This window comes from Colletotrichum scovillei (genome assembly GCF_011075155.1).
Source record: "Colletotrichum scovillei strain TJNH1 chromosome Unknown Contig00005, whole genome shotgun sequence".
Lineage (NCBI taxonomy): Eukaryota > Fungi > Ascomycota > Sordariomycetes > Glomerellales > Glomerellaceae > Colletotrichum > Colletotrichum scovillei.
Genome location: NW_023336263.1, coordinates 1,630,510 through 1,653,052, shown reverse-complemented (window position 1 = coordinate 1,653,052; position 22,543 = coordinate 1,630,510). Strand labels below are relative to the sequence as shown.

The 22,543-nt window shown below is 54.6% G+C and overlaps 9 protein-coding genes across 9 annotated transcripts; 5 read left to right on the top strand and 4 right to left on the bottom strand.

Moving 5' to 3' along the window:
• Window positions 1–191: 191 nt before the first annotated feature.
• Window positions 192–1,347, bottom strand: HER10_EVM0004362 (uncharacterized protein; the record flags this gene model as incomplete). The annotated part of the gene is made up of 5 exons (XM_035474011.1): window positions 192–547; window positions 613–837; window positions 894–1,013; window positions 1,079–1,205; window positions 1,282–1,347. 5 exons carry the CDS (start codon window positions 1,345–1,347, stop codon window positions 192–194), a joined length of 894 nt encoding a protein of 297 aa, XP_035333911.1.
• Window positions 1,348–1,777: 430 nt separating this feature from the next.
• Window positions 1,778–2,829, top strand: HER10_EVM0006228 (uncharacterized protein; the record flags this gene model as incomplete). Its single annotated transcript, XM_035475820.1, has 2 exons — window positions 1,778–2,230; window positions 2,377–2,829. The coding sequence occupies exons 1-2, from the start codon at window positions 2,138–2,140 to the stop codon at window positions 2,827–2,829; spliced, it is 546 nt and encodes a 181-aa protein (XP_035334038.1). The 5' UTR covers window positions 1,778–2,137.
• A 204-nt stretch (window positions 2,830–3,033) lies between these two features.
• On the bottom strand, window positions 3,034–3,871 carry HER10_EVM0000179 (uncharacterized protein; the record flags this gene model as incomplete). The annotated part of the gene is made up of 1 exon (XM_035469973.1): window positions 3,034–3,871. Exon 1 carries the CDS (start codon window positions 3,460–3,462, stop codon window positions 3,034–3,036), a length of 429 nt encoding a protein of 142 aa, XP_035333639.1. The 5' UTR covers window positions 3,463–3,871.
• A 2,666-nt stretch (window positions 3,872–6,537) lies between these two features.
• On the top strand, window positions 6,538–7,987 carry HER10_EVM0000168 (chalcone and stilbene synthase; the record flags this gene model as incomplete). The annotated part of the gene is made up of 3 exons (XM_035469962.1): window positions 6,538–6,668; window positions 6,733–7,367; window positions 7,425–7,987. 3 exons carry the CDS (start codon window positions 6,538–6,540, stop codon window positions 7,985–7,987), a joined length of 1,329 nt encoding a protein of 442 aa, XP_035333635.1.
• A 2,066-nt stretch (window positions 7,988–10,053) lies between these two features.
• Window positions 10,054–12,320, top strand: HER10_EVM0011698 (fructose-bisphosphate aldolase). The gene is made up of 7 exons (XM_035481121.1): window positions 10,054–10,497; window positions 10,645–10,715; window positions 10,799–10,957; window positions 11,017–11,123; window positions 11,181–11,236; window positions 11,292–11,488; window positions 11,543–12,320. Exons 1-7 carry the CDS (start codon window positions 10,384–10,386, stop codon window positions 11,925–11,927), a joined length of 1,089 nt encoding a protein of 362 aa, XP_035334429.1. The 5' UTR covers window positions 10,054–10,383; the 3' UTR covers window positions 11,928–12,320.
• A 4-nt stretch (window positions 12,321–12,324) lies between these two features.
• Window positions 12,325–14,044, top strand: HER10_EVM0009329 (uncharacterized protein). The gene is made up of 2 exons (XM_035478819.1): window positions 12,325–12,763; window positions 12,857–14,044. Exons 1-2 carry the CDS (start codon window positions 12,651–12,653, stop codon window positions 13,971–13,973), a joined length of 1,230 nt encoding a protein of 409 aa, XP_035334255.1. The 5' UTR covers window positions 12,325–12,650; the 3' UTR covers window positions 13,974–14,044.
• A 76-nt stretch (window positions 14,045–14,120) lies between these two features.
• HER10_EVM0009391 (TRAUB domain-containing protein) lies at window positions 14,121–15,996 on the bottom strand (the record flags this gene model as incomplete). Its single annotated transcript, XM_035478880.1, has 4 exons — window positions 14,121–14,357; window positions 14,397–15,723; window positions 15,790–15,892; window positions 15,948–15,996. 4 exons carry the CDS (start codon window positions 15,994–15,996, stop codon window positions 14,121–14,123), a joined length of 1,716 nt encoding a protein of 571 aa, XP_035334261.1.
• Window positions 15,997–16,796: 800 nt separating this feature from the next.
• Window positions 16,797–19,981, top strand: HER10_EVM0001223 (fungal specific transcription factor domain-containing protein). Its single transcript, XM_035470978.1, has 5 exons — window positions 16,797–17,183; window positions 17,357–17,373; window positions 17,566–18,652; window positions 18,712–18,978; window positions 19,037–19,981. The coding sequence occupies exons 1-5, from the start codon at window positions 16,899–16,901 to the stop codon at window positions 19,754–19,756; spliced, it is 2,376 nt and encodes a 791-aa protein (XP_035333705.1). The 5' UTR covers window positions 16,797–16,898; the 3' UTR covers window positions 19,757–19,981.
• On the bottom strand, window positions 19,925–20,803 carry HER10_EVM0012721 (PHB depolymerase family esterase; the record flags this gene model as incomplete). Its single annotated transcript, XM_035482109.1, has 1 exon — window positions 19,925–20,803. One exon carries the CDS (start codon window positions 20,801–20,803, stop codon window positions 19,925–19,927), a length of 879 nt encoding a protein of 292 aa, XP_035334498.1.
• Window positions 20,804–22,543: the final 1,740 nt, after the last annotated feature.

The window sequence follows — 22,543 nt, the reverse complement described above, 5'->3', positions numbered from 1 at the left end:
ACATGGGATTATGATCTCATCTGGACTCTGCGCATCAGGCGCGGAGGGGTCCTTGTTACCAATACATGAGATGCCCAACTTCCCCAGCTTCTTGGCCACCTTGACTAAACATCTGGCTATACAGGATATCCTACACTCTCATTTCGGCCTCAGAATACGTCGCTCACTGGCCGTCACATGTCATTGGCGAGCTACGGTGAGCGGAGGTCAATCTTCGGGGCAATATCCTTGGCAATCTTGAGGAAGATTTCCGCCCTGGCACTCGACGGCTCCGATACGACGGTGGGCTTGCCCAGATCCGCATCATCGCCGATGGATGGGTGCAGGGGGATGTCGCCTAGGAAGTCGATCTTGTGCTCTCTGCACATGCGCTCGACTCTCTCGTTGGACCCAAAAACGTGTGTGTCGCCGTTGCAGTGTGGACAATTGAAGAGTGACATGTTTTGCACTAAGCCCAAAATGTTGGTATTGACCTTGTTGAACATGTTGACGCCCTTGACCGCGTCTTTGACTGCGAGCGTATGGGGTGTGGTGACAATGATGGAACCTGGCTATTGTAAGCGATGGCCGGTATATATGTGCCCAGTGTTGCGACATTGAAACATGACTTACCATCAAGTATGATCTGCTGTGTAATGGTGAGCTGCGTGTCGCCCGTGCCTGGAGGCAGGTCGAGCACGAGAACATCCAATCCACCCCAGTCGACTTCGTGAAGTAGCTGCTGAATCGCCTTCATCACCATGGGGCCTCGCCATACCACGGCGTCATCCTCTGGCACGAGGTAGCCCATGGACATGGTCTTTACGCCGTAATTAGTCATCGGGATTAACTGGTTGTCTGACGGTAGTGTCAGTTGGCGAACTTGGACGATCAATACGGTTTGGAGTCCCTACTTTCTGAGAGCCTAGGCTCTCCGGAGAGGTTGAAGAGTGTCGGAATAGACGGGCCAAAGATATCGGTGTCCAGGATGCCAGCCCTGTAGCCTAGTCGTGCAAACGCCAACGATAAGTTTGCTATGAATATTGATTATTACTTTGCCCCTTTGCATACAAGCTTCAGTCCGAGCTGCGTAACCTACCTGCGACTGTGCTCTTGCCAACGCCACCCTTGGCAGAAGAAACTGCAATGATTTTCTCCACGCCGGTAATCTTCCTCTTCACGGGCTTCCTGGGCCAGTTGGGCGGTGTGCCGGATTTCGGCAGGCCCTGTAGGACATGTTGGTAAGTCTTGAGTTTGGAGTGGCGCATGAGAGTGAGAGTGAGAGAGAAGCGTGAGTTATACCAAGGGGTTTTCATGGCCCAGGACTCGGAGAGTCGACTGAAACGGACGGAATAATGTTGGCCTCATTCTGTGGCCTTTGACAGGTGATACACAATCACCCTCAACGTCAAAGAGCGATGCAATGCACAATGTAATTGAAGAGACCCGGGAGACTGACAATGCCTCGGGGGTGGTGATGAGAGGATGTAATTGATTGGCTCTACGTAGACTGGATCTGTTTGCGGAGTATCTTCGGCTGAGCTTCAGCTTCATTCACTTGCAATAGCACTACCTGGGACGGCAGCACATGACTAGAACAATGCAATCTATTACTGTCAAAGTGACCTGTGTTCACAATGCATCTTTAGTCCATCGAGAAAGACCAAACAACAGTGCATAACCCATTTGATGAACGTCTAAGTCATCAGGACGTCAAAATATCACGTGATCTGGTGTAAATGACCCCACCGAACCTTCTCCATGGCTCGTGTACGTACCTTTTTCATCGCGGTCGAATTCGCGATGAGAGGAAACTGAGCTGCAGACGCGACATCTCACTCACTGAAAGCTCTCGTTCAAGAAGCCGAGCCCCACCGCCCGCTAAGCATGAGATCTCACATATGAAGAACTCATAGTGACATCCTCCCCCAGTTCTCGCCTTCAAGTTCCATATTTCTGATACCCCTTTGAAATTCCACGCTTTTTGTTTTCACCATTGGCACTCACTCTCGTTTTCTTTGTGCCTGCCTTACCTCGTCAAGCTAGCAACCGCTGCAAGGAAGTCTCGAGACTCACCTCCATCTGAGTTATCAGAAGCACCAAAACCGGTTCCAAGGAGAAGGGGAGAAAGAAACATATCACACATACAAACGAAGCGATGTCTACCCCATCGGCAATGTTCGACATGACGCAAGGTCGTCGCGACCTAGCCGCCCTACCCTCCGACTGGCAACAAAACATCAGAGAAGCTGTAAGTCCTTGCATTATCTAGCACTACTTCATCATGCTCTCCTATATAATCCGAGAGTCGACTTGGTCAAATCATGTATCCACGTATCTCCATTTCCTCCCTCCCTCCTCATCCTACGCGCAAACATCGCTGACACCCCTCACCAGTGGGAAGTCGTCGACCAACAAGGCCTCGGCTCCCTCAACGCGCGCGAGTGGCCCTTTGCCCTCCGCGCCATCGGCTTCGACCTGGCCCGCACAGAGACCTACGCCCTCCTCCTCGCCCACGGCGTCCCGCCGCATGACCACGACCCCTCGCGGGGCCCCTGCAGCCCGTCCCGCCTGCGCATGCCGCAGGAGCACTTCTCCGCCATCGCGGCGTGGCTGCTGATGCGCCGCGACCCGCAGGAGGAGGCCGAGGACGCGTGGAAGATGTTTGACCCCCGCGGCACGGGGCGGGTCACGCTCGAGAGTCTGCGGGCCGTGTGCGGCGAGGTGAATTCTACGCTGAGCGAGGCGGATATGAGGAGGATGATTGACATGGCGGATATTTCGGGCAAGGGGTGGGTTAGTAAGGAGGAGTTTATTGAGGTTGCCAAAGGCGGGTTTGGACGTGGTTGAGTTGGCGTTGGCATCTCGATGAGAGGAAGGGAAGGCTGGGATGGGATGGATGTGTTTACCGGCCTCGACAAGAGAGACGGCGAGCCAAATCATGCCAACCTTATTCAGCACTGGATTTACGGAGGTTTTCCTCCTAACATTGAAGCAATAACGTTATTTTCAGTTTCCAAGGTCAACCAGCAGCAGTGGTTACATTCTAGGCTGTCACATGAAAACAGTCCTAGCAAATAACAAAAACATGCCAACATGTACCGCGAGATGAACAGCCGGCCCTCCAAGAGTCTTTTGCGTAGTAGCTTTCACCTCTCCTCCCTTCTCCTTCCCCAGACCATCCACCTCGGGCCTCGTCAATCGCACATAGGCGCGCCAACACGGCCAGACATGCCAAAACGCCAGCGCCGCAGCGACCTGCCTGCTCGTCTCGTCAAACGGCCGCGATACAAAGATGAGGCAGATGAGGTTCATCGTCAGCAGCAGCCCACCGAATTGCTGCAGCACGAGCTGCGCAGCGATCGATGGGTTAGTCAGCTGACTGCCTGGCCTGAGGATGAAGGAGCACGCGGCGGCGGTTTCGATGGCGATGTGGAAGAGGAAGGGGAGTTTTGCGGGTTGGATCATTGGCGGCAGCATCATGTGGAGGGTTGTATCGGTGATGCGTCTATGTCTGTCAACCCCAGCTGAGGAGCTGAACGTGGTGAGTGGGTGTGTGTGAGTGGAACTATTGCATGCAGTGAGCTTTTGAGTCTGCATTAACTACCTTGGTTGATCATTGTAGTTCGTTCATATTGGCACCTACCTACAGGGTTCAGCCACTGATGCTCTGTCTCTGTTGCTACCTGGGTACACGATATTTCCTAATCGAAGAGTGACACGGTCGGTCCGGAGTTCAGAATCCGGAGCTGGCCGGATCCGCAAAGGTTCACCGGCACGGTGAGACTTGAAAAGCTCGGTCGGCCGTGGAGCAACTCAAAAGTCCGAGCGGAGGGATTGATACTTTTATTTTGGAAACCTGCCTCCGGCTTCGACGTAAGTTACAGTGGCTTTGCTCATGAACGATGATTGCAACAGGCCTTGGGTCCGACGAAGTTTGAGTTTACATTACTCTATTTTGTCTTTTTTGTACGAATGGTCATTATCTGGATACCTTACCTAGCACACGTGCCTTGGGAAACAAGAATCCTGGAGGATGCTGCAAATCAGGCCCAATCGCCCTGTCGACACCTGTACAGAGTATTTGTACAGACCCATAGCTGGGCCATGCAAAATTGTACTCCGTACCTGTGATGCCTTATGAGACCTGGTCAGCTCCATTGAGGTGCCTTTGACTGGCTCTCGAGGAGAATAAGACCCAGCAACCTTGCCGATTACGCATGAAATCCTGTGACGTGCACCCGCAAGCTTGGTGCCATGGCGGTCGATTCGGAAAGCTCTAGGAGCCGAGGTTGAGGATTTAAGCTACTGGGGTTCATTCAAGCAGCTGCGACTCTCGTAGGGCGCCTCAAAGCCCCCGCCTGGAGCCAATTCATGAATCATGCCGCGTGTCTTTTCGCAATGAAGCTCCCAAAACCCGTCGGCCTGTGCCTCTGCGCTGTGTTATTCATCAACCTATGCATACTGAGGTCATGGCCTGTCTGCTCGGTAACATGCACTGCGTAGAGATGTCAAATGAAAAAGAGATGGCAGCGTGAGCGCGGGCCGCGGGACGGACTCCCAAACCAGTTCCGTTTCTGGAAGACGTGGACTGACTTGGGATGGAACACAGTATCGGATGAGACGTGCCGACCTCTTGGTCATGGCAAATCATTAGCAAAGTTATGAGACGAAGAAAAATAAAATAGAAAAAATGGATGGCGACTAACTGGTACACAAGCGACCATGAGCAGCGCATGAGCAGCGTCCAACCAACCCAGCCCAGTTCTTCGGATATCCCAACGCATGTCAGATTATGGCCTCCCAATAACCACATCTTGGTTCCTGACAGCTGGCGGCCGATCCCATCTGGGAACGACCCTTCACACCCACTTACTTTTTGGGCAGTGAGATAGTACAGCCAGACTGATCGGCCGCAGTGCAATCACGGCTCATGAGCAGGCCCATAGGAGCTTCTAGCTTTCCTGCCTGTCTAATCACGTATTCACAGCTTCCTTTACTAGATCAATGTCGCACAGGGATCATGTTGCTCATCGCGATAAGGACTACTCTTCATGTGGTGTCCAAGCCCTCAAGGACCAACTCCAGAACCAACAGCGAAGACCGAGCAAGTATCACTTATCAAGAAGCAGCCCAGAAAAAAACAAAAACTCCACCTCCTCGCCGCCTCGCGTGAGCCCGGCTCCGAAGATTGGATTCAGACAATGTTTCAGTTCCGGGGTTGGCTACCCTACTTTTTTCACCTCCAACCTTGCAAGCTAACCGCACTGCAGCGTTACACTGCTGGACCCCTGAGCAGTAACCGGGCACGGAAGTCATTCCGGGGGCCTCTCTCTCGTACATTCCAGGATGAGGCAGAACCCCGAGTCGGGGGAACCTAAGATGGGGTGGGAGAACATGAATGCGAAACGAAACGGTGCAACAACTCCTCCGACTCTGTTGTTGGTATCGAGTATCGACCCGACTCGCCCACTATGGCCACACTGCCATTATCGCCACAAGCAAACACGGCGCGTCTCTTGACCAGCCCCGTCTTGCCGTCTATCTCTCTCTCTCTCTCTCTCTCTCTATTTCCAGTGTTCATATGCCCATAGGTAGTGTACGGACTTTAGAGGAAGCATCGTGGTCTAAGGCAAGCCTAGTAATCAGCAGGTAGAAAGAGCACCGCCATACGGACAAGGTACGGCAAGGGTAGCTCCTCTTGGCCAACCACTTTTGTTGAGCTCAAGGTGCAACTACGACCGGCGCTTGTGTTTCCTTACATACGGATACTGTCCTTTTTACTCCCCCCCCTCCACCCCCCGTCGCCTTTGCCTCATCCCACCCACCACGGCACCACGGGCACCACCACCAACCAAGTCACCAACCACCACCACCCATGCTCAATGCCGGCGTCACTATTATGTTTCCTTAATGCATGACGGGCCTGTCTCTCGTCTATTATCTTTCTTCGCCTCCCGCTCGCTCTCTATCCTTTGGCTTTGAACACACATCTGGCCTGACCATACCTGACCGACTTTTCGAGTTTCCTTTCCAGACACCTAAAATCGACATGCCAGAGACCTAGAGCTCTCTTCTAGTACCCGCTTCGCCTGTGTCCATCGTTTCTCCCGTCGACAACATACGAAGTACACCACGTTGGCACAATACACTAGACCAACAATTCTATCCGCGCTACAACGTTGGTGTCTTACGTTTTACACTGGCAATTTCTGTGTTGCTGTTCGTCCGCAGTGATATCATCACTCCCAGTACGCGCACCTCAGCTACCAGCCGCCTAGCACCCATCCATCCTTGTCTCTCTCTCTCTCTCTTGCGCCAAAGCCCATTGCGAGTCGCACATAGCTCTACCCCCTTGCCAAACGCCTCTCGCAGCTTCTCCAGAGCTTCGACAAGCTTCCTCTCTTCTTCAACCTGCCATTGACCTTAGATCTTTTCTGGTTCAACGTCGATTTTCACATAGCAGAAATTAATACGCACGAAACGACACATCCAATCGAGAGGAACTGCTGAGCTACCCCTCCCCCGCATCGCAGCTCTCCGTACACACAATCCACAATGGCGGCTCCCAACACCTTCGGGGAGCTTGGTCTCTCCATCATTGGCGTCGCCAGCCAGTATCCGCCCTACTCGCTCAAGACAGACTCAATAGACTACCTCAGCAATAAGTTCTATCCAGAATCGCCCTCGTAAGCAAATTGGGTAGCCTATCTAGTCGTAGCAAGACATCTTCTAACCACAGCTACCATGTAGGATGAAAAAGGTTCTGTCCATCAACAGATTCACCGGCATCGATTACCGTTCCTCCATCGGCACCCACGAGCACGAAGTCGTCAACCAGAAAGACGCCCCCTCTATCGCAGAACTGCACAAGGTCTTCATGAGCGATGGCGTGCCCCTCGCCGTAGAAGCATCCCGCAAAGCAATCGAAGAAGCGCGCATCGACCTCTCTGAAATCACCCACGTCGTATCGACAACCTGCACCGACAGCGCCAACCCGGGCTTCGACCACTACGTCGTCAACGGCCTCGGCATCACACACCAGGTCGAAAAGGTTCTGCTCCACGGCGTTGGCTGCAGCGGTGGGCTGGCAACGCTCCGGACGGCAGCGAACCTGGCACTGGGGCACAAGGCGCGCGGGAAACCCGCGAGGATCCTCTGCGTTGCGCTCGAGGTCAGCACTACCATGGTGCGCAGCGAGCTCAACAGCATCGACGAGTTGCAAGAAACCCGGATCGGTGTTGCGCTCTTCTCTGATTGCGCAAGCGCCGTGGTGCTTAGCAACGGCGTCGGCGAGCCAACGGAACCCGTCTACGACCTGTTGGGTTGGGAGCACAAGATCATACCCGACACGGATCAGGACCTCGGCTTCGATGTCGACCCTGTTGGTGAGTTCAAGAACTCCATTGTGAAGCAACCAAAGTATCGTGACTAAAGCAATCCAGGTTGGAAAGTAATCCTTACCCCACGAGTGCCGAAGCTCGCATCGGCGGCAATCCCGTCGACATTTGCAGAGATGGTCTCCGACGTACCATCACTACCATCGAATTATCAGAAACCCGAAGACTTCGACTGGGCGATGCACCCCGGAGGAGCGACGATCTTATCAGGGGCAGAGACGACGATGGGCATCACATCGTACCACATGCGGGCGAGCTACGACACATATATCAATCACGGAAACTCGAGTTCGGCAACGATATTCAGCGTCATGGACAGGCTGCGGTCCAAGGACATGGACGCCGTGGCGCCGGAGGGCCGAGCCCGGGACTACGTGGTGGGGTGTGCGTTCGGGCCGGGGATCTCGGTGGAGATGTGCATGCTGAAGCGGAACATGCGGGCGCGAGACGCCACGGGGCTGCAGACGCCACCGGAGACGGAGAGCGAGGGCAGCACTAGCGAGGCTGGGGATGATGGCGCGGTGCGGTCGGAAGAGCGGGCATCTTCGGGGCGTCAAGCCGACCAGACCTTTGTTGCAGAGGCAATGGAGGAGCTGGATCTCGACTGAGGGGGTTTTGGGAGGCTAGGTTCGGAAAGGGTGCTCTGGTTTAGAGCGGGAGATCGTATATAGCGAGGCAAGAAAGAGCAGGACGCCCGGATACATACCCATGACTTGACGGCGCTAATGAAGACATGGCAAGGCCGGAGAGATGGCCGAGGTGCCCAGCGTTTCCCGGGATGGTACACTGGCGAAGATGACGAGTGCTAGATATTGGTCAAGACGACGGTAGAACTGAATAGATGAGCTCGAAGAGATTCCCAGTTTCGGCGTCATTCATTGGTTGGCAGTTCTTATTGAGAGGTCGCGAAGCCATGGCATGGATGGCTCTATGCAAGCTCGTGGTTTGGACCCGAGATTCGAGACTCCGAGTTCGTGTTTGCGCCGGAAGGTGGACAGGCGAGTTGTTGGAAGTGGAGAGGCACGATATCAGAGACACGAGATGAGCCGAAGCGTGGGTAATTCTTCCGGCAATGAAAGAAGGTATCGCGCCTTGGAGGACGATTGTGCCGAGGAAAGAATGGCGTCGAGGGGCGTTTTGAAGGCGTGCAGAGTCGGTTTTCGGCGGACAAAGGATGGAAGCTGGACACGATCCCGCATCTTTCCGGGCCTTCGGCAATGGGCTAAGGCTGGGGGTGGAAACGTGAGGGCGCAGACGGGAAGCGGACGGGATGAGTTCATGGTCCCCCGGGGGAGGTTATCGTCATGGGGCAGCGCGATTGGTCTGGCTTTTCCGGGGCCCGGCGCACATGAGGTAAGGAAATGGTCGGTCGGGATAGCATGGGTTGGGTGTGGGTGGGATGGAGGGGTTGTGAGGCGGAGATTCGTTGATGCGGGTGAACCTAGAATAACATCCATTAGTTCTAGGTACGAAGGTATCACTTTGGTTTCCCACCGACCAAGTAAGCATCTGAGGTGTAGATGGGAAAATTACACCGAGAATCGGTCTCGGTGAGACGTCACCCTGCGTGATGATAATAGTCGCAACCCTAGAGGTCAGAGAGTTGAGTCATTCGATGGGCGACGGGGCTACTACTGTACGTTAAATATCGCAGTGGTGGACAAAAAATAATAAGGCCGAGAGATCTGGAGGTGGAAAAGTCAAATGCCATGATTGTCAGCAGTCTGCGCCCCCCGGCCAATGGCGGTGTCGGCGCGCCATTGGCACCAAGGTCGCAGGTGTATCCGTACCGTTTGCCCAGGTTCAGGTGGTCTGTTGCAGGCGGTTTCGGTGGTGTCAGGTCGAGGCCCCCGCCATTATTGATGGCTCCTTGACCCAAAGAGACCAAAAAAAGCAGAGGCGACGATTGGATCCCTGCAGAAAGTGGTGCAGTATCAATTTTTTGACGTCAATTTGATGGCCGGGTGGGGGGAGGGGTTACTCGCGTTTGACGTGGTGGTAAGAGGAAATAGAGGGGCTGTTCGTAGCTGTCCGAAGTACCCCTCTTGCTGTCCGCCCGGTCGAGGTACTTGCCCCTCAACAACTCACGGTGTTCCATTGGGTTGAGACAGGCGCAGTGTTGTTGATGACTTGTTTCTCCCAATGGAAGCACTGCTCGGATCCAGCCACAGGTCAAACCGTTTGCTTGCTGTCTTGGTGTAAAGTAGGTAATTGAGTGTGTGAAAGGAAGATGCATTGCCTAAAGTCTCTTACCTAAGATTCCTCTATTATGTCACGGGTTCATGTTCGTGACTGATGTATAATTCCAGACGGAAGGTGCCAGGACAGGTACATCCACCTCCTCCCATTACCGGAGTGACCAAAGGCAGGAAAGAAGGAGGGAGCATGGGATGCTCGGTGGACGGTGGTACTTCCCCCAAAGCATTGAAGCAAGCTGGCAGAGCGGAGCTCCTCATGGACGGAGTCAGGTACCTCACCTCAGAACCACCAGGTAAAGTACTCCCGCTCGGAGCAGTTGAAGGGGAAACCACGGCCAAATCGGCGTCACCCATGTACCTTACCTCGCACCTCACGCAACACGCCCAGCCAACCAGCCAACGCTTGGTCAAATTGGAAGAGGTGGGAGAGCACCCGCCGGTAACTGGACCGATGCTTGGCCGTAGGCGTGGCCTATCGACGGATGGTCAAGGTGGACCGGGCCTGGCTGGCTTGGTACAGTACCTTAGCTGCGGTACACTGGACCAGTCCTGCTCAGCCCGAGTAAAATCCCGCTCGTGGGAATCAAACATAACTCGCCCGCGTCCACCTCAACCCCGATCCAAACTTTCCTGTTGACTCTTCTCCCTCTTCTCCAATACCTGTCCCTGCATATTCTCTTACCTTTTTTATCCTTCTGCCTCTGAGCATCAATCTAGAAACAGTCCGACTTTACTCTGGACAAGTTACTACACGCAATCAACCTGAACATCTTTTCTACCCCACGTCAGATACCCCGCCGTTCACAATGGGTCTCCTGTCAGAGCTCAACATCAAGCCTGGTGTCGTCTACGGCGATGACCTCCTGAAGCTCTTCAACTACGCCAAGGCCAAGCAGTTTGCCATTCCTGCTGCCAACGTCGTAAGTAGCTTCCCCTTTGGTTGCCCCGGCCATATCAATATCAATCTTGTCGATCCCGTGACGCGCGCTGAGTCGGCGTCGTGCGGTCCAAAGTGGAGGGGAAATAATATTTGGTAACAATCGGCTAACAACGACCCCGCCTCTCAGACCTCCTCTTCCACCGCTGTTGCCGCTCTCGAGGCTGCCCGCGAGGCCAAGTCTCCCATCATCCTCCAGACGTGCGTAGAGATCCTATACCGATCCCATGGATCCAAGATCAGCCACACCATAAACGTCAGCAAGATATCTGATAGCTTTGCAGTTCCCAGGGTGGTGCCGCCTACTTCGCCGGCAAGGGCATTCCCAACAGCGCCGACAAGCAGGAGGCTTCCGTCGCCGGTGCCATTGCTGCCGCTCACTACATCACCTCTATCGCCCCCATCTACGGCGTTCCCGTCGTCCTCCACTCTGACCACTGCGCGTAAGTTCCAAGCATAACTGCCTAATCTTGATACCCAGCAAACTGACCTTCTACCACAGCAAGAAGCTTCTGCCCTGGCTCGATGGCATGATCTCCGCCGATGAGGAGGAGTTCAAGCGCTCCGGCCACCCCCTCTTCTCCTCCCACATGATCGATCTCTCCGAGGGTGTGTAGTCGAGTTCCAATCCCACCCTTCCCAAGGCCACAACTAACATTTACATAGAGGATGTCGCCTACAACATCGAGACCACCGCCAAGTACCTCAAGCGCTCTGCTCCCGTAAGTCACAAACAAAACCTTTTTCTTGCGCCTATCACTAACGCATTACGCACAGATGAAGCTGTGGCTCGAGATGGAGATCGGTATCACTGGTGGTGAGGAGGACGGTGTCAACAACGAGGACGTCGACAACAACTCCCTCTACACCCAGCCCGAGGACATCTACGCCATCTACCAGGCCCTGAGCCCCATCAGCCCCTTCTTCTCCATCGCTGCCGGTTTCGGTAACGTCCACGGTGTCTACAAGCCTGGGTAAGTCGCGTGTGTCTCAAAAAACCTGCAAACCACAGCTCTAACCCATTGCAGCAACGTCAAGCTTCACCCCGAGCTCCTCGGCAAGCACCAGGAGTTTGTCCAGCAGAAGCTGGGCACCGACGACAAGAAGCCCGTCTTCTTCGTCTTCCACGGTGGTTCCGGCTCCGCCGTCGAGGAGTTCCAGAAGGCCATCTCCTTCGGTGTCGTCAAGGTCAACGTCGACACTGACCTGCAGTGGGCTTACCTCACCGGTATCCGTGACTACGTCACCAAGAACATCGACTACCTGAAGACCCAGGTCGGCAACCCCGAGGGTGACGACAAGCCCAACAAGAAGAAGTACGACCCTAGAGTCTGGGTCCGTGAGGGCGAGAAGACCATGAAGGAGCGCGTCAAGCAGGCTCTGTTCGACTTCAACGCCAACGATGTTTTGTAAAGGAAAAGTTAATGGGTGATACCTCCACAGAGATGAGACCAAAAATGGGATGTGGTCTACTCTGTTCCGTAGGATGATGATGGCGAAAAGCCCACCTACGTAGTTCTCAAAATGAAGTAAAAGAGACAACCAACCGGCCTATGCATACGGTGACTGTGATAACATGCATCGTTCCCACAGCGCAACATGCCCAGCAGTGATGGCGGGGTTTTGTCTGAGGATATCTGCAGGGGTTTCAACGGTCGGTCCAACGGTGCACACGGAAAACACCTGCCAGAAGCGGTACGATGGATGCAAGGCCCATATTTGGCAATTTGAACCAACAACTTCAAGCTCGGCGACACCTCGTTATTATGTGACCAGAGTCTGCAATCGAATATAAGCTACCCGCACTAAGCTTTGATGTTATCGGCCTAATTGCCCGTTGAACCCCGCCGGGATTGAGCTAACCCTTCCGTTTCCTTGTGCTGCTACGTCGTCTCATGTCCGTCGGCGGACCAAAGCCGGTGAGGAGAAACATCCCATGCCTTGCAACACCAGCCCCCAGATTGTTAATCAACTTTCCCCTGCATATGTCTGTTGGTTCACTCATCACTCAATTAGTTTCATTCTAGCTCTCATAAATACTCGCGAGTAGCTGGAGTTGCGAACTGAGTTCAATTGACTGAGCTGTAATCTGTAATCACACATAGCCCCCTTCCTGCGTATCTCACCTTCACCATCATGGCCTCCGTTTTCGGCTTCCTACGCCGCAACTATCTCATCTTCAACCCGCCCGTTGCACCAAAGCAAGATGGCGCCATCCGTTTCGGCGTCCTGGGCGCAGCCAACATTGCGTAAGTATCATCTCGGACTTTGCCTTTTCGTGAAAAAGAAAACTCCTGCAAGTTACCTTATCATCAATAATTGGAAGTTAACCCGAGATGTAGACCAATGGCCCTCATCATCCCGGCCAAAACTCACCCGGACGTCATAGTCCAATCCATTGCCGCCCGCGACCGTAAAAAGGCCGAGGCCTTTGCCGCGAAGCACGGCATCCCGGACGTAAAGGACTCGTACCAGGCCGTCATTGACGACCCCGAGCTCGACGCAATCTACGTCCCGCTGCCCAACGGCCTGCACTACGAGTGGGCCCTCAAGGCGCTGCAGGCGGGCAAGCACGTCTTGCTGGAGAAGCCGTCCGTCTCCAACGCCGAGGAGGCCGAGACCCTGTTCCGGCTGCCGCTGCTCAAGGAGAAGGGAGCACCCGTCCTGCTGGAGGCGTTCCACTACCGCTTCCAGCCGAGTTGGCAGTACTTCATGGGGCTTGTTGACAAGGAGAACGTCGAGCACGTGCATGCGCGGGCGTATATCCCCTGGTTCGCGCTCGGGGACGACGACATCCGGTTCCAGTACGGTCTTGCCGGCGGCGGGCTGATGGATTTGGGCACGTATACCGTCTCGAGCATCCGGCAGACGTTTGGCGTCGAGCCCGAGGAGTGTCTGACGGCCAAGTTCAAGACGATGCCGCCGCCGGAGGAGAGGGCGGATTACGCGTGGGACATCACGTGGCGGATGGCCAACGGCGGGACGGCGCACGCCGAGGGTGCGTTCCGGACGGGGACGTTGGGGATGGGACTGCCGCGGCTGAGCGTCGTGCACAAGGAGGTCAGGATTGTTGACGACAAGTTGCCCGCGGGCCAGGAGAAGACGCGGAAGCGGACGATTGAGTTTGCGAATTTCATGCTGGGCGGGATCTGGCACCGCATCGACGTCGTGGACGAGTTTGTGGTGAGGCGGACGGGCTCGGGCGAGGTGGTCAAGAGGTGGATGGAGAAGACGTCCAAGAAGGCGTATACCTTTGACGAGGCCGGGTTGGCGGGCAAGGGCGAGGAGTATTGGTTCACGTACCGGCATCAGCTGGAGCAGTTTGTCAACCGCGTCAGGGGCAGGGAGACGAGCGTGTGGGTTGATGGGGAGGATAGTATTAGCCAGATGAGGATGATTGATATGGCGTATGTGAAGGCTGGGTTGCCGCTTAGAAAGTCGACTGGTGTTACGATTTAGGGGGAACGGTTTAATGATGGTCCTTTGAGATTATTGATGCGAATTCTCGCCCCGGTCAAATATCATGGGGATATCTTTGAATGTACAAACTTTTGCGTGTCCAGTTTCCCATTTTTTTCTTTCGGCTATTCACATTCCTGCACAGTCCTAGTTGCGGAACAACCGCAGACCGGCCTCTTCAGCATCAACCTCCTCATCGTCCTCCATCTCCGCATCAGAAGCCTGCTCGCCTAGCTCCATCTTCTGGCCAAACAGCGTGCCGAACAACCTGTCGACGGCATCCTGCTCCCACGCCCTGCGGTCCTCGGGCGCCATGAAGTTCTGCAGCTTCTCGTGGACGTTGAAGCGCATCTTGCGGCCCTTGCTCGCGCGCCGGTCGACGTGCTTCTTGGTCTTTGCCTCCTTCATCGCCGCCCACCGCACCGTGGGCTGCGCGCCCGAGGCGCCGGCGCCGCCGTTGTCGGCGGTGCGCTGCTCGACGAGCTCCTTGAGGAGGAGCTGGTAAAAGTCGGCGTCGTCGTAGATCTCCGGGTCCTCGTTGACCTTGGCCGCGACCTGCGCCGGCGCGCACGAGCGCGGGGTGCGGGTGCGCTTGATCAGGCGGTCGGCGGAGAGGAGCTGCTCCTCGAGGGAGGCGACGATGGACGTCTGCGTGGAGACGAGGTTGCGCGACTTGACCTCCACCGTGGCGCTGCGCGTCTTGCTGGACCACGTCTCGAGCACCTTTTTGCGGTATTTGGCCGCGCGCTCCTCGGCTTGCTGAATGCCCTCCCAGATATCCTGGCTCGAGGTCGCGGCGTCGAACGCTTCGCCCCTCTTGCGCTTGCCGCCGGCCTGTTGCTGCTGCTGCTGTAGCTCTGCGGGGAGCAAGCTGGCGCGGAAGCTGTCGAGGGTGTTGAGCAGCTTGAGCGCCGCCTCCTCGGCCGCCTCGTACGGTTCCGAGTTTTGCTCTTCTTCGTCGTCCTCGACGGCGGAGTACGAGTTTGTGGCGACGAGGGCCTTTTGCAGCCTGATGCGGATGTTGAGGAGGCCGTCAAAGGTCTTGCGCTGCTCGCGGACGGCGAGGCCCTTTTGGGCGTCTTGCTGCGCGGCGGCGGAGATGGAGGCGGCGAGGACCTTTGAGCCTTCGTTCATGAGCCTGCGCTGCTCGGCTCTGGCGTCGGCTTTGGAGGACTTGCCGCGAGGCTTGTCGTCTTCGTCGTCATCGTCATCGTCCTCGGAATCTTCCTCAGATTCTTCATCTGAACCCAATTCGTCTTCCTCGTCCTCGTCTGACCCTTCCAATCCGTCCGTCAGACCTTCGTTGTCATCCGAGTCGTCCATCTCGTCGTCCTCATCATCCAATGCAGCACCCTCGCCGTCCTCCTCGTCATCATCTTCTTCCTCCTCTTCCTCGTCGGAGATGAAGTCGGCAGCGGTAGGTCTCTTGCTTCGGCTTCCCTTCTTATCCTTGGGCTGCGAGCTGCCGCGGAAAGCAAAGGCCTCGAGCTTCTCGTCGTCGCTCTCGCCGAGTGCGTCGTCGCTCGAGATCTCGACGTCTTCGTCTCCGGCGGCTGCAGTGTCGGCAGCCAAGTCGGCGGCGTCCGGGTCATCGTACTCCTCGCCATTAGAGTCTAGGTCCTCCTGCGCATCCTCGAATATCTCGCTATCATCGTCGTCGCTCGACTCGTTCAGGGCGTCGCGGCTGACGCGAGCGCCGCGGTATTTCGGGCCTAGCGAGACACCCTCCTTTCCCCGGAGTTTGCTCTTGCTGTGACGGACGGTTAGTTTCCCCCCAGGCTACATATGCATGCTTTCTGTTTGGCGTGTATCGTACCCGACTGCGACATAGTGCTCGGTGCCCGCATTCTCATCTGCGCTTTCTTCGCTGCCGCTCTCGTTTTCGCTCTGCTCGACGTGCTCAGCCTCAGGATCGAGATCTAGAAAATGTCAGAGTCAGTACTCCAATGATGTGCTTAGCAGATTTTCGCATACCCTTTGCTGGCTTGTCTTCCCAGTCGGATGTTCTTCTACGGGCCGACATCGTGCATGTGGTTTACGGCTTGTATGGCAATTCGCAGAGGGGCCCGCTGCGCAATGCTAGGCGAATTTTCTGGGCTTCAAGAAACTTTTTGGTGGTGAGGTGCGGCAGAACCAAGGACCCCACCAAGGAAGTTTGACGCATTATGTAAGCTCAGCTCGTGGACCCCTGTACACCTGGCTGCCCAAGGTGGTGTCGGCATGTTCAGTAATACTTTAGAACATGCTTGATGTTGAGAAACACTCAATTTTTGAGAAATAAAGTGTATCAAGTCAATGGGTATCAATTCTGGGACTTAAAAAACACCTCTTAGACTTAGACCTTCAAACTGCTTCAAACTTCCAACCTTTTGGACTTGGACTCTCAAGGCCCAAACCTTCAAGAAGGATGCATCGGTGTTGGAAGCAGATTCCGTGTCTACCTATTACCTTGCTGAACGAAAGCCAACCCTCCATCACCGGCACTCGGACAAGCACAAGGCAGACTCATCTTCTGGCTGCAGATCTGAGAGTCGATAACACGCCCTTTGACGGTTCAGCCTCGGTTGACAGCCTGGGCAATGGGTGGAATGCCGTCATTTGAAATGAAAGGCTCGATAGGGCGACCAATCATCCAAGGATCGCATCACGTAAAAGTGGGATTTATGAAGATAACGCGTGACCGGACGTCTCAGCCGGTCACGTGAAGGTCAGCGGGATTAGCTGAGAGCAGGAAAGCCCCGATACCCGAAAAAAGAAGTGAGGCTAAGAGCCAAAGGGGGGGACAGTGAGGTACCCAGGTACCTGCCTGAGCAAACAGGGGAGAAAATCGCCATTACTCGCCTGCTCCCCATCGCTCAACAGTCGCTCACGATCGAACGCGAGAAACAAACAAAAACAGGTCCGCCGGGGGCCTCGCCATGCGCAATGGAGCAGATTGATGCGCAGGTCAGCGACTTGCGCTACTTGACCCAAGCAGCCGTTCCTCTGCCGCCTGACCGCGCTGCCAATGCCGCCGCTTATTCTCCACACAATCACTCTGTCCATTCCCCCCTTTCCGCGACCCCCGGAGACAATTCCGCACAACAACCAGGGGCCTCCAGAGGTGCAACTCAAGTTGGAACGCCTGGCTCAAGCTCCGTTACTGGTTCCAAGAGGAAGTCAGAGGATGAGAGCAATGCTGCTAAGCAGCAGAGAAGCAAGAGGAACCGGGTGCGTAGTCTTTGCCGCTGTCTATACGTCCTTCAGTCTTTACCATTCATTACCTTGGCTACCCATCGTCTCCTCGTTCTTGTCATTCTTCCCCTGTGAACACCTTTCCCGCTGTGTGCCATGTCATTGATAAACTTTGTGGAACTCCAGAAAGCTAATTGCCGTTGTAACAGTACATATCCATTGCCTGGTAAGGATACCTCCATCCCGGCCGTGTCTTTGGCATGCGCCCAGCCGAATACCATTGCAACTTCTTCTCTTCGTGGTTGGAGACCCATGGTCCAATCGTCCACTATTGGCTGTCATAAGCTCCTTCAAGTCTCCAAAACGCATCTGTACAAAAAGACGAAATCACTAATTCGGCCCACGCTCTCTCCAACAGTAACGAATGCAAAAGACGCAAAATCAAATGCAATGGCGAAACTCCCTGCCAACGATGTGGCAATCTCAACCTGCAGTGCCTCTATGCCCCGAATTGCTGCTCCAACAGCTTCAAGGACTCGGACGAGTACAAGACCATGACGGAGCAGATGGCCCGCTTGCAAGAGCAGGTCGATAACCTCTATCAGAACATGAATACCCTCCGTTCCGAAACCCTGCGTCTGGCGCCCATCCAGGACAAAGTATTGCCTTTCCCCTCAAGCACAGTTCAGGCCTCCCCGGCGAGCTCGCTGTCTCCTCTCCACCGGCCTGAGTTGACCCAAACGAAGCAGGCAACTTTCCGTGGCCCCACAAGTATGGCTTACAGTCTGGACATCGCCAACACTACCATTCACAATATGGGTTACAAGGGCATTGGGGAGGATGAACAAGGCACGCCCCTGGGCATACCCGAGGACAGTCCTTTCCGCATGCCTCCTCAAGAAAGCCAAATTGACCCTTTATGGGACTTTGGCAAGGACGAGATGATTCGCTTGTGTCGACTACATGACGAAGAGGTCGGCATCATGTATCCTGTCATCAAGATACCATCAGTCATTGAGCATGTCCGTCACCTGACGGCTTACATGGAATCAGCCCGAAAGCAGGGCATCACACCAAATCTCAACGATGACAAGACATTGCAGCTCAAGATCGTCATGAGCTGCGCTCTTGTGGTGGAAGAGCACGGGCACAGCGAGAAAGCGTGCAAGCTGATTGACAGCATGGACGCCGTCCTCAACCGAAAGCTCATGGTCGAGGCGGTCGACTTTGTGAGTCTTCCAGCTCTATGTCTTCTCGCTGGATATAGATTCTTGGCCAACGAGGAAATCCTGGCATGGCGCGTGATGGGCCAAGTCACTAGACTGTGTTTGGAGATGGGCATCCACAGAACAACCGGCATCGCGAAAATCAAGAACGAAGAGGATAGGAAGAATGCGTTGAATAGTTTCTGGTCGGCCTACGTTCTGGATCGGCGGTGGGCTTTCAACACTGGCCTACCCTTCGTCGTTCCCGATGAAGAGATTGACCCAGAACTACCTATGCCTGTGAGTAACCCTGTTTCAGCATGAAATACCTGGGCGTGTCTTTTCTCACAGTCACATAGGAAGAATATCCGTACTTGGTTGCCATGATCAGCTACTCGAGGTTGGGAGCCAAGGTCTGGCGTCAAGTCACAGACTTTGGCCCTGTCCTAGCTCGTGAGCTCCGTCACGAAGACATGGAGCAGTTAGACCAAGAGATCCTTCAATGGTATGAGAACGTACCAGAGGAAGTCAAACTACGTAATTGGGACAAGGAGAAGCAAATGACGTCGACTCCGTCGTATAACCTTCAACGCCTGCGCATTTGGACATATTTGCGGTTCAACCAGGTTTGTATCTGCTGTATCAGAGATTGCGGCCATGACTTTGATGCTGACTTGTCTGCAGATCCGCATCTGGCTGTATACACCAATTCTGCATAGCGCAACTAGCATCATGGGCCACTTTGCCCAAGCTCAGCGTGTAGTTGATCTCGCGAAAGACACGATCCGCTATCTAAGTCATCTCAACAACACCACGAACTTGTATCGTAAGATACAAGTATTCTATCACCAATTCCTGACATCGGCAATCTCTGTTCTCTTCCTGGCTTCTGTCCATGCACCCGTGAGGTTCAGCTCCACGTGCCGAGAAGAGTTCTACATGGCCCTGGAGCTTGTCAAGGATCTTTCTGCCAAAAGTTGGGTATCCCAGCGGCTATGGCGTACCATCAGTTCGCTCAAAGAAGTTGCACCAAGCATTGGTCTTCGCAACTTGCCAGATGAAGATGCGCACAGCTCCGCGGCTCTGACGATGGCTGGACTCGCGAGTGGCGGACGCATGCCAAACAGCCCGGCGGGGATTGCGCCTTTCGGACGCCCATCGACAACGCCAACGATACCCCAACAGCAAACACCAAACTTGGACACGGCCCCATCTCCAAACAACGGAGTCCGCATTCAAAACGAGATGAGTCGCATTTTTGAGGGATACTTGGGGCTCAATGGCTTCGCATCCAACGGGGAGGATGGTTTCGGTGGCCAGTCCGATGCCAGCATGCCGCCGACCACTGCTGTATCGAACCCATACGTCGACAACGTCTTCAACCACTTTAGGGAAATGTTCTAGTGTCTATCGAGCAGTTCCTTCACATCCCATTTTTAGTGGATCTGTTGATTTAATGTATCTAGCGGAGACTTAGCGCCTGCTTCCATATCTACGCTGTACATATTGCATTGCATCAATACCAGCTCATTCTTCAACTTTTTTCTCAATCCTCTTGGCTAACCACAGCTATCACAAGCCGAACCACTTCAAGTCCTGATCCTCCTGAACCGGGACAGTATGCCCGACACCTTGCGCAGAGTACCCCACGAGCTTGGTCCCATCTCCGTAAATCATTTGCGTGTATCCACTGATGGGCGTGTTGGTGTTGTTCTTCGCAAAGCTCACACCGTGGATGGTAGACCACTCCTTAAGCTGCTCAGCCAGGTTGGGATACTTGACAAGTGAGTCCGCCGTGCCGTGGAACGTCTGCACGCGCGGGTAGCTCCCGTTGTAGCCGGGATACATGGCGCGCACCTGCGCGGCCCACTGCTCGCCCGTCTTCACGACCAGCCCGTTGGCACACGTGGGATCGGCGCTGATGGGGCTTGAGCCGGGCGAGCCCGCCAAACAACCCGCCGCGACGCCTGAGTAGCACGAGGTGGCGGCGAAGAGATCCGGGTACGTGGCCGTCAGCACGTTGGTCATCATGCAGCCCGACGAGCTGCCCGTGACGAAGACGCGCTTCGGGTCGGCGCCGTACTGGGCAATGGTGTAGCGGATCATGTTGGCTAGCCCCGTGGAGTCGCCGCCGCCGTCGCGGGTTAGGCTGGCGGTTGTGGCGACGTCCCAGCAGTTGAAGTCGCGGGAGGAGGACGGGTAGATTACGACAAAAGTGCCCTTGGCGTCCGACAAGGGGATGTACTCTGCCTGCCGGCTGTAGGCCGCGCCGGAGCCGCCGCAGCCGTGGAGGGCGAGGACGATGGCGGGGGAGGCGGATAGGTTTGGGGGCACGGAGATGTCCATTGTTAGACCTGTTGGGTTTGAGCCGAAGTTTGTGACGCGCTGAAGGGCTGCGTTGGCTTGGGTTGCCAGCGGGAGGGCGGCGACGAAGAGGGTGAGGGGATGCATATTTGGTAGCGTTTTTGTGAGATGGTGATTTGCGGATCTTGATGTTGCACAAGTTTGTTCTGGATGGAGATGCAGAGATCAGATGGAAAGTCTATCGACAATGAGCTTGTTTATATACAGGAGATATAGACCCTCGAGTCCGATTATCAGAAGTCAGAGATGTCTCTCAACAGCCGTTGTGACTTGCCTAAAGTCCAGGGCCTCGGCTCAATGCAGAAGACCAAACGCATGGTAAGCGCCTCCTTGGTATAGTATCGTCACATCAAAGAGACCAGCAAAGTGCTCCTACGCAACACTTGTCAAGAGGGGAAAGTAGGTCGGGACTCTGGGACCGTGGATATCGAAAAGGCAAGTTCAAGGGCTATAAAAGGGGAAGGTTGCGATTTGCTGGGTTGAAGTTGGTTGGCAAATTACCCCTGAGTATCCAAGAATTCTGAAAACAGTGCCCATAGCTTCGGCAACGATGGTCGGTAGTTGGGGATGTTCCATCTTGGCTCTTGTCCTATATATATTGCAGATATGCTTGGCCTTTTGGTGGGATAAATAAGAGAGATTGGTGGCCAATCTAGGCGGAACCAGAAAAAGAAGGTGTTGTTTGTGTCTCGTTTTGGAGAAGGACCGTAGCCAAGTGAGGACGATCCTCGGTTCGCATAACCCCGCGCGGGCAGGGGTACCTCGGTACGCGTATTAGAGTAAGGTCGCATTACGATGTCAATTCGGTGGTGGGACAGAGTGCTGTGGGAGAGAGTTTAGAAAAAGCAATGAAACGATGAAGTCACGGCATGGACATGTCGCGCGAAAGGCCCGTCGCAAGTCGTCCGATCGGCCCCGGGCCCGGATATCGGTGAGAAGTGGGGATGTTATTCCGGAGGACTGGCGCTATCTACTGCCTTGTGTCTATCGATCCATGAGACGCCGTTCTATGGCCTTGTCGTACTCACGAGGCCATAGGAATTCATTGATGTCTTCCGGCCCTCAAGGTTCTTCAAAGTCTTTGGTGAACCCGACCTTTGCGGAATTCTTGACATAATTTCACCGCAAAGTCAAGCATATCTTGGGAAGGTCGAGGCAGCCAGATGATCTCTACCATGGTTGCGTAAGGCGTCCTGCAAAGGAGTGCCTGCCGATGGCATTCAACAAGGTTCATCAGACTTCGTATGACGAGTATCAAGCACTTGATACCCAGTGGTTGTGGAAACTTTCTCCGCTAACATATTTGGAAGTCGTGGTTAGGTGGTACCTCCGAAGCCTAGAGAAATAGACACACAAAGGCCCAACTTCTCTGCAGACTACAGATTCAGACGAAAATCTCATTACTCCCTCGCATGACAACTGAGTACTTTCTTCTAGAGTCTGACATCCATACTCGCTATTTTCTCGTGGATATTCATCAGCTTTACTGCAGCCAGCAACAACAACTACCAACAACAACTACCAACAACCACTAACAACCTCCGAATTAACCACCTACTTCAAGAATTGCTACGAGACAGATCGTCGCCATGGATACCGGCTTAGCAGTCACAATCGCAGTGCTCAGCACGTTAGTAGGGAGTGGCGTACTCTACGGCGTATACAAATGCGTCGTCATACAAAAGGGTCCCGACCCGGACCTCGAGAATGCCCTTCCGCCGGCGTACTGCATGTATCAGACGCCGCCGGTGCAATATCAAGCGCCGGCCCCAGCCTACCAGCCTCCGGTCCAGTACCAGCCGCAGGTTCAGTATCAGCCGCAGGCTC

Bases quoted from the DNA above. Each gene is read 5' to 3' on its own strand.
- HER10_EVM0011698 (XM_035481121.1), top strand. From the start codon at position 10,384: ATGGGTCTCCTGTCAGAGCTCAACATCAAGCCTGGTGTCGTCTACGGC. The intron at 10,498-10,644 runs GTAAGTAGCTTC...CCCGCCTCTCAG, and splicing joins CCATTCCTGCTGCCAACGTC to ACCTCCTCTTCCACCGCTGT. The intron at 11,489-11,542 runs GTAAGTCGCGTG...AACCCATTGCAG, and splicing joins CACGGTGTCTACAAGCCTGG to CAACGTCAAGCTTCACCCCG.
- HER10_EVM0009329 (XM_035478819.1), top strand. From the start codon at position 12,651: ATGGCCTCCGTTTTCGGCTTCCTACGCCGCAACTATCTCATCTTCAAC. The intron at 12,764-12,856 runs GTAAGTATCATC...CCCGAGATGTAG, and splicing joins CTGGGCGCAGCCAACATTGC to ACCAATGGCCCTCATCATCC.
- HER10_EVM0001223 (XM_035470978.1), top strand. From the start codon at position 16,899: ATGGAGCAGATTGATGCGCAGGTCAGCGACTTGCGCTACTTGACCCAA. The intron at 18,653-18,711 runs GTGAGTAACCCT...ACAGTCACATAG, and splicing joins ACCCAGAACTACCTATGCCT to GAAGAATATCCGTACTTGGT. The intron at 18,979-19,036 runs GTTTGTATCTGC...ACTTGTCTGCAG, and splicing joins CATATTTGCGGTTCAACCAG to ATCCGCATCTGGCTGTATAC.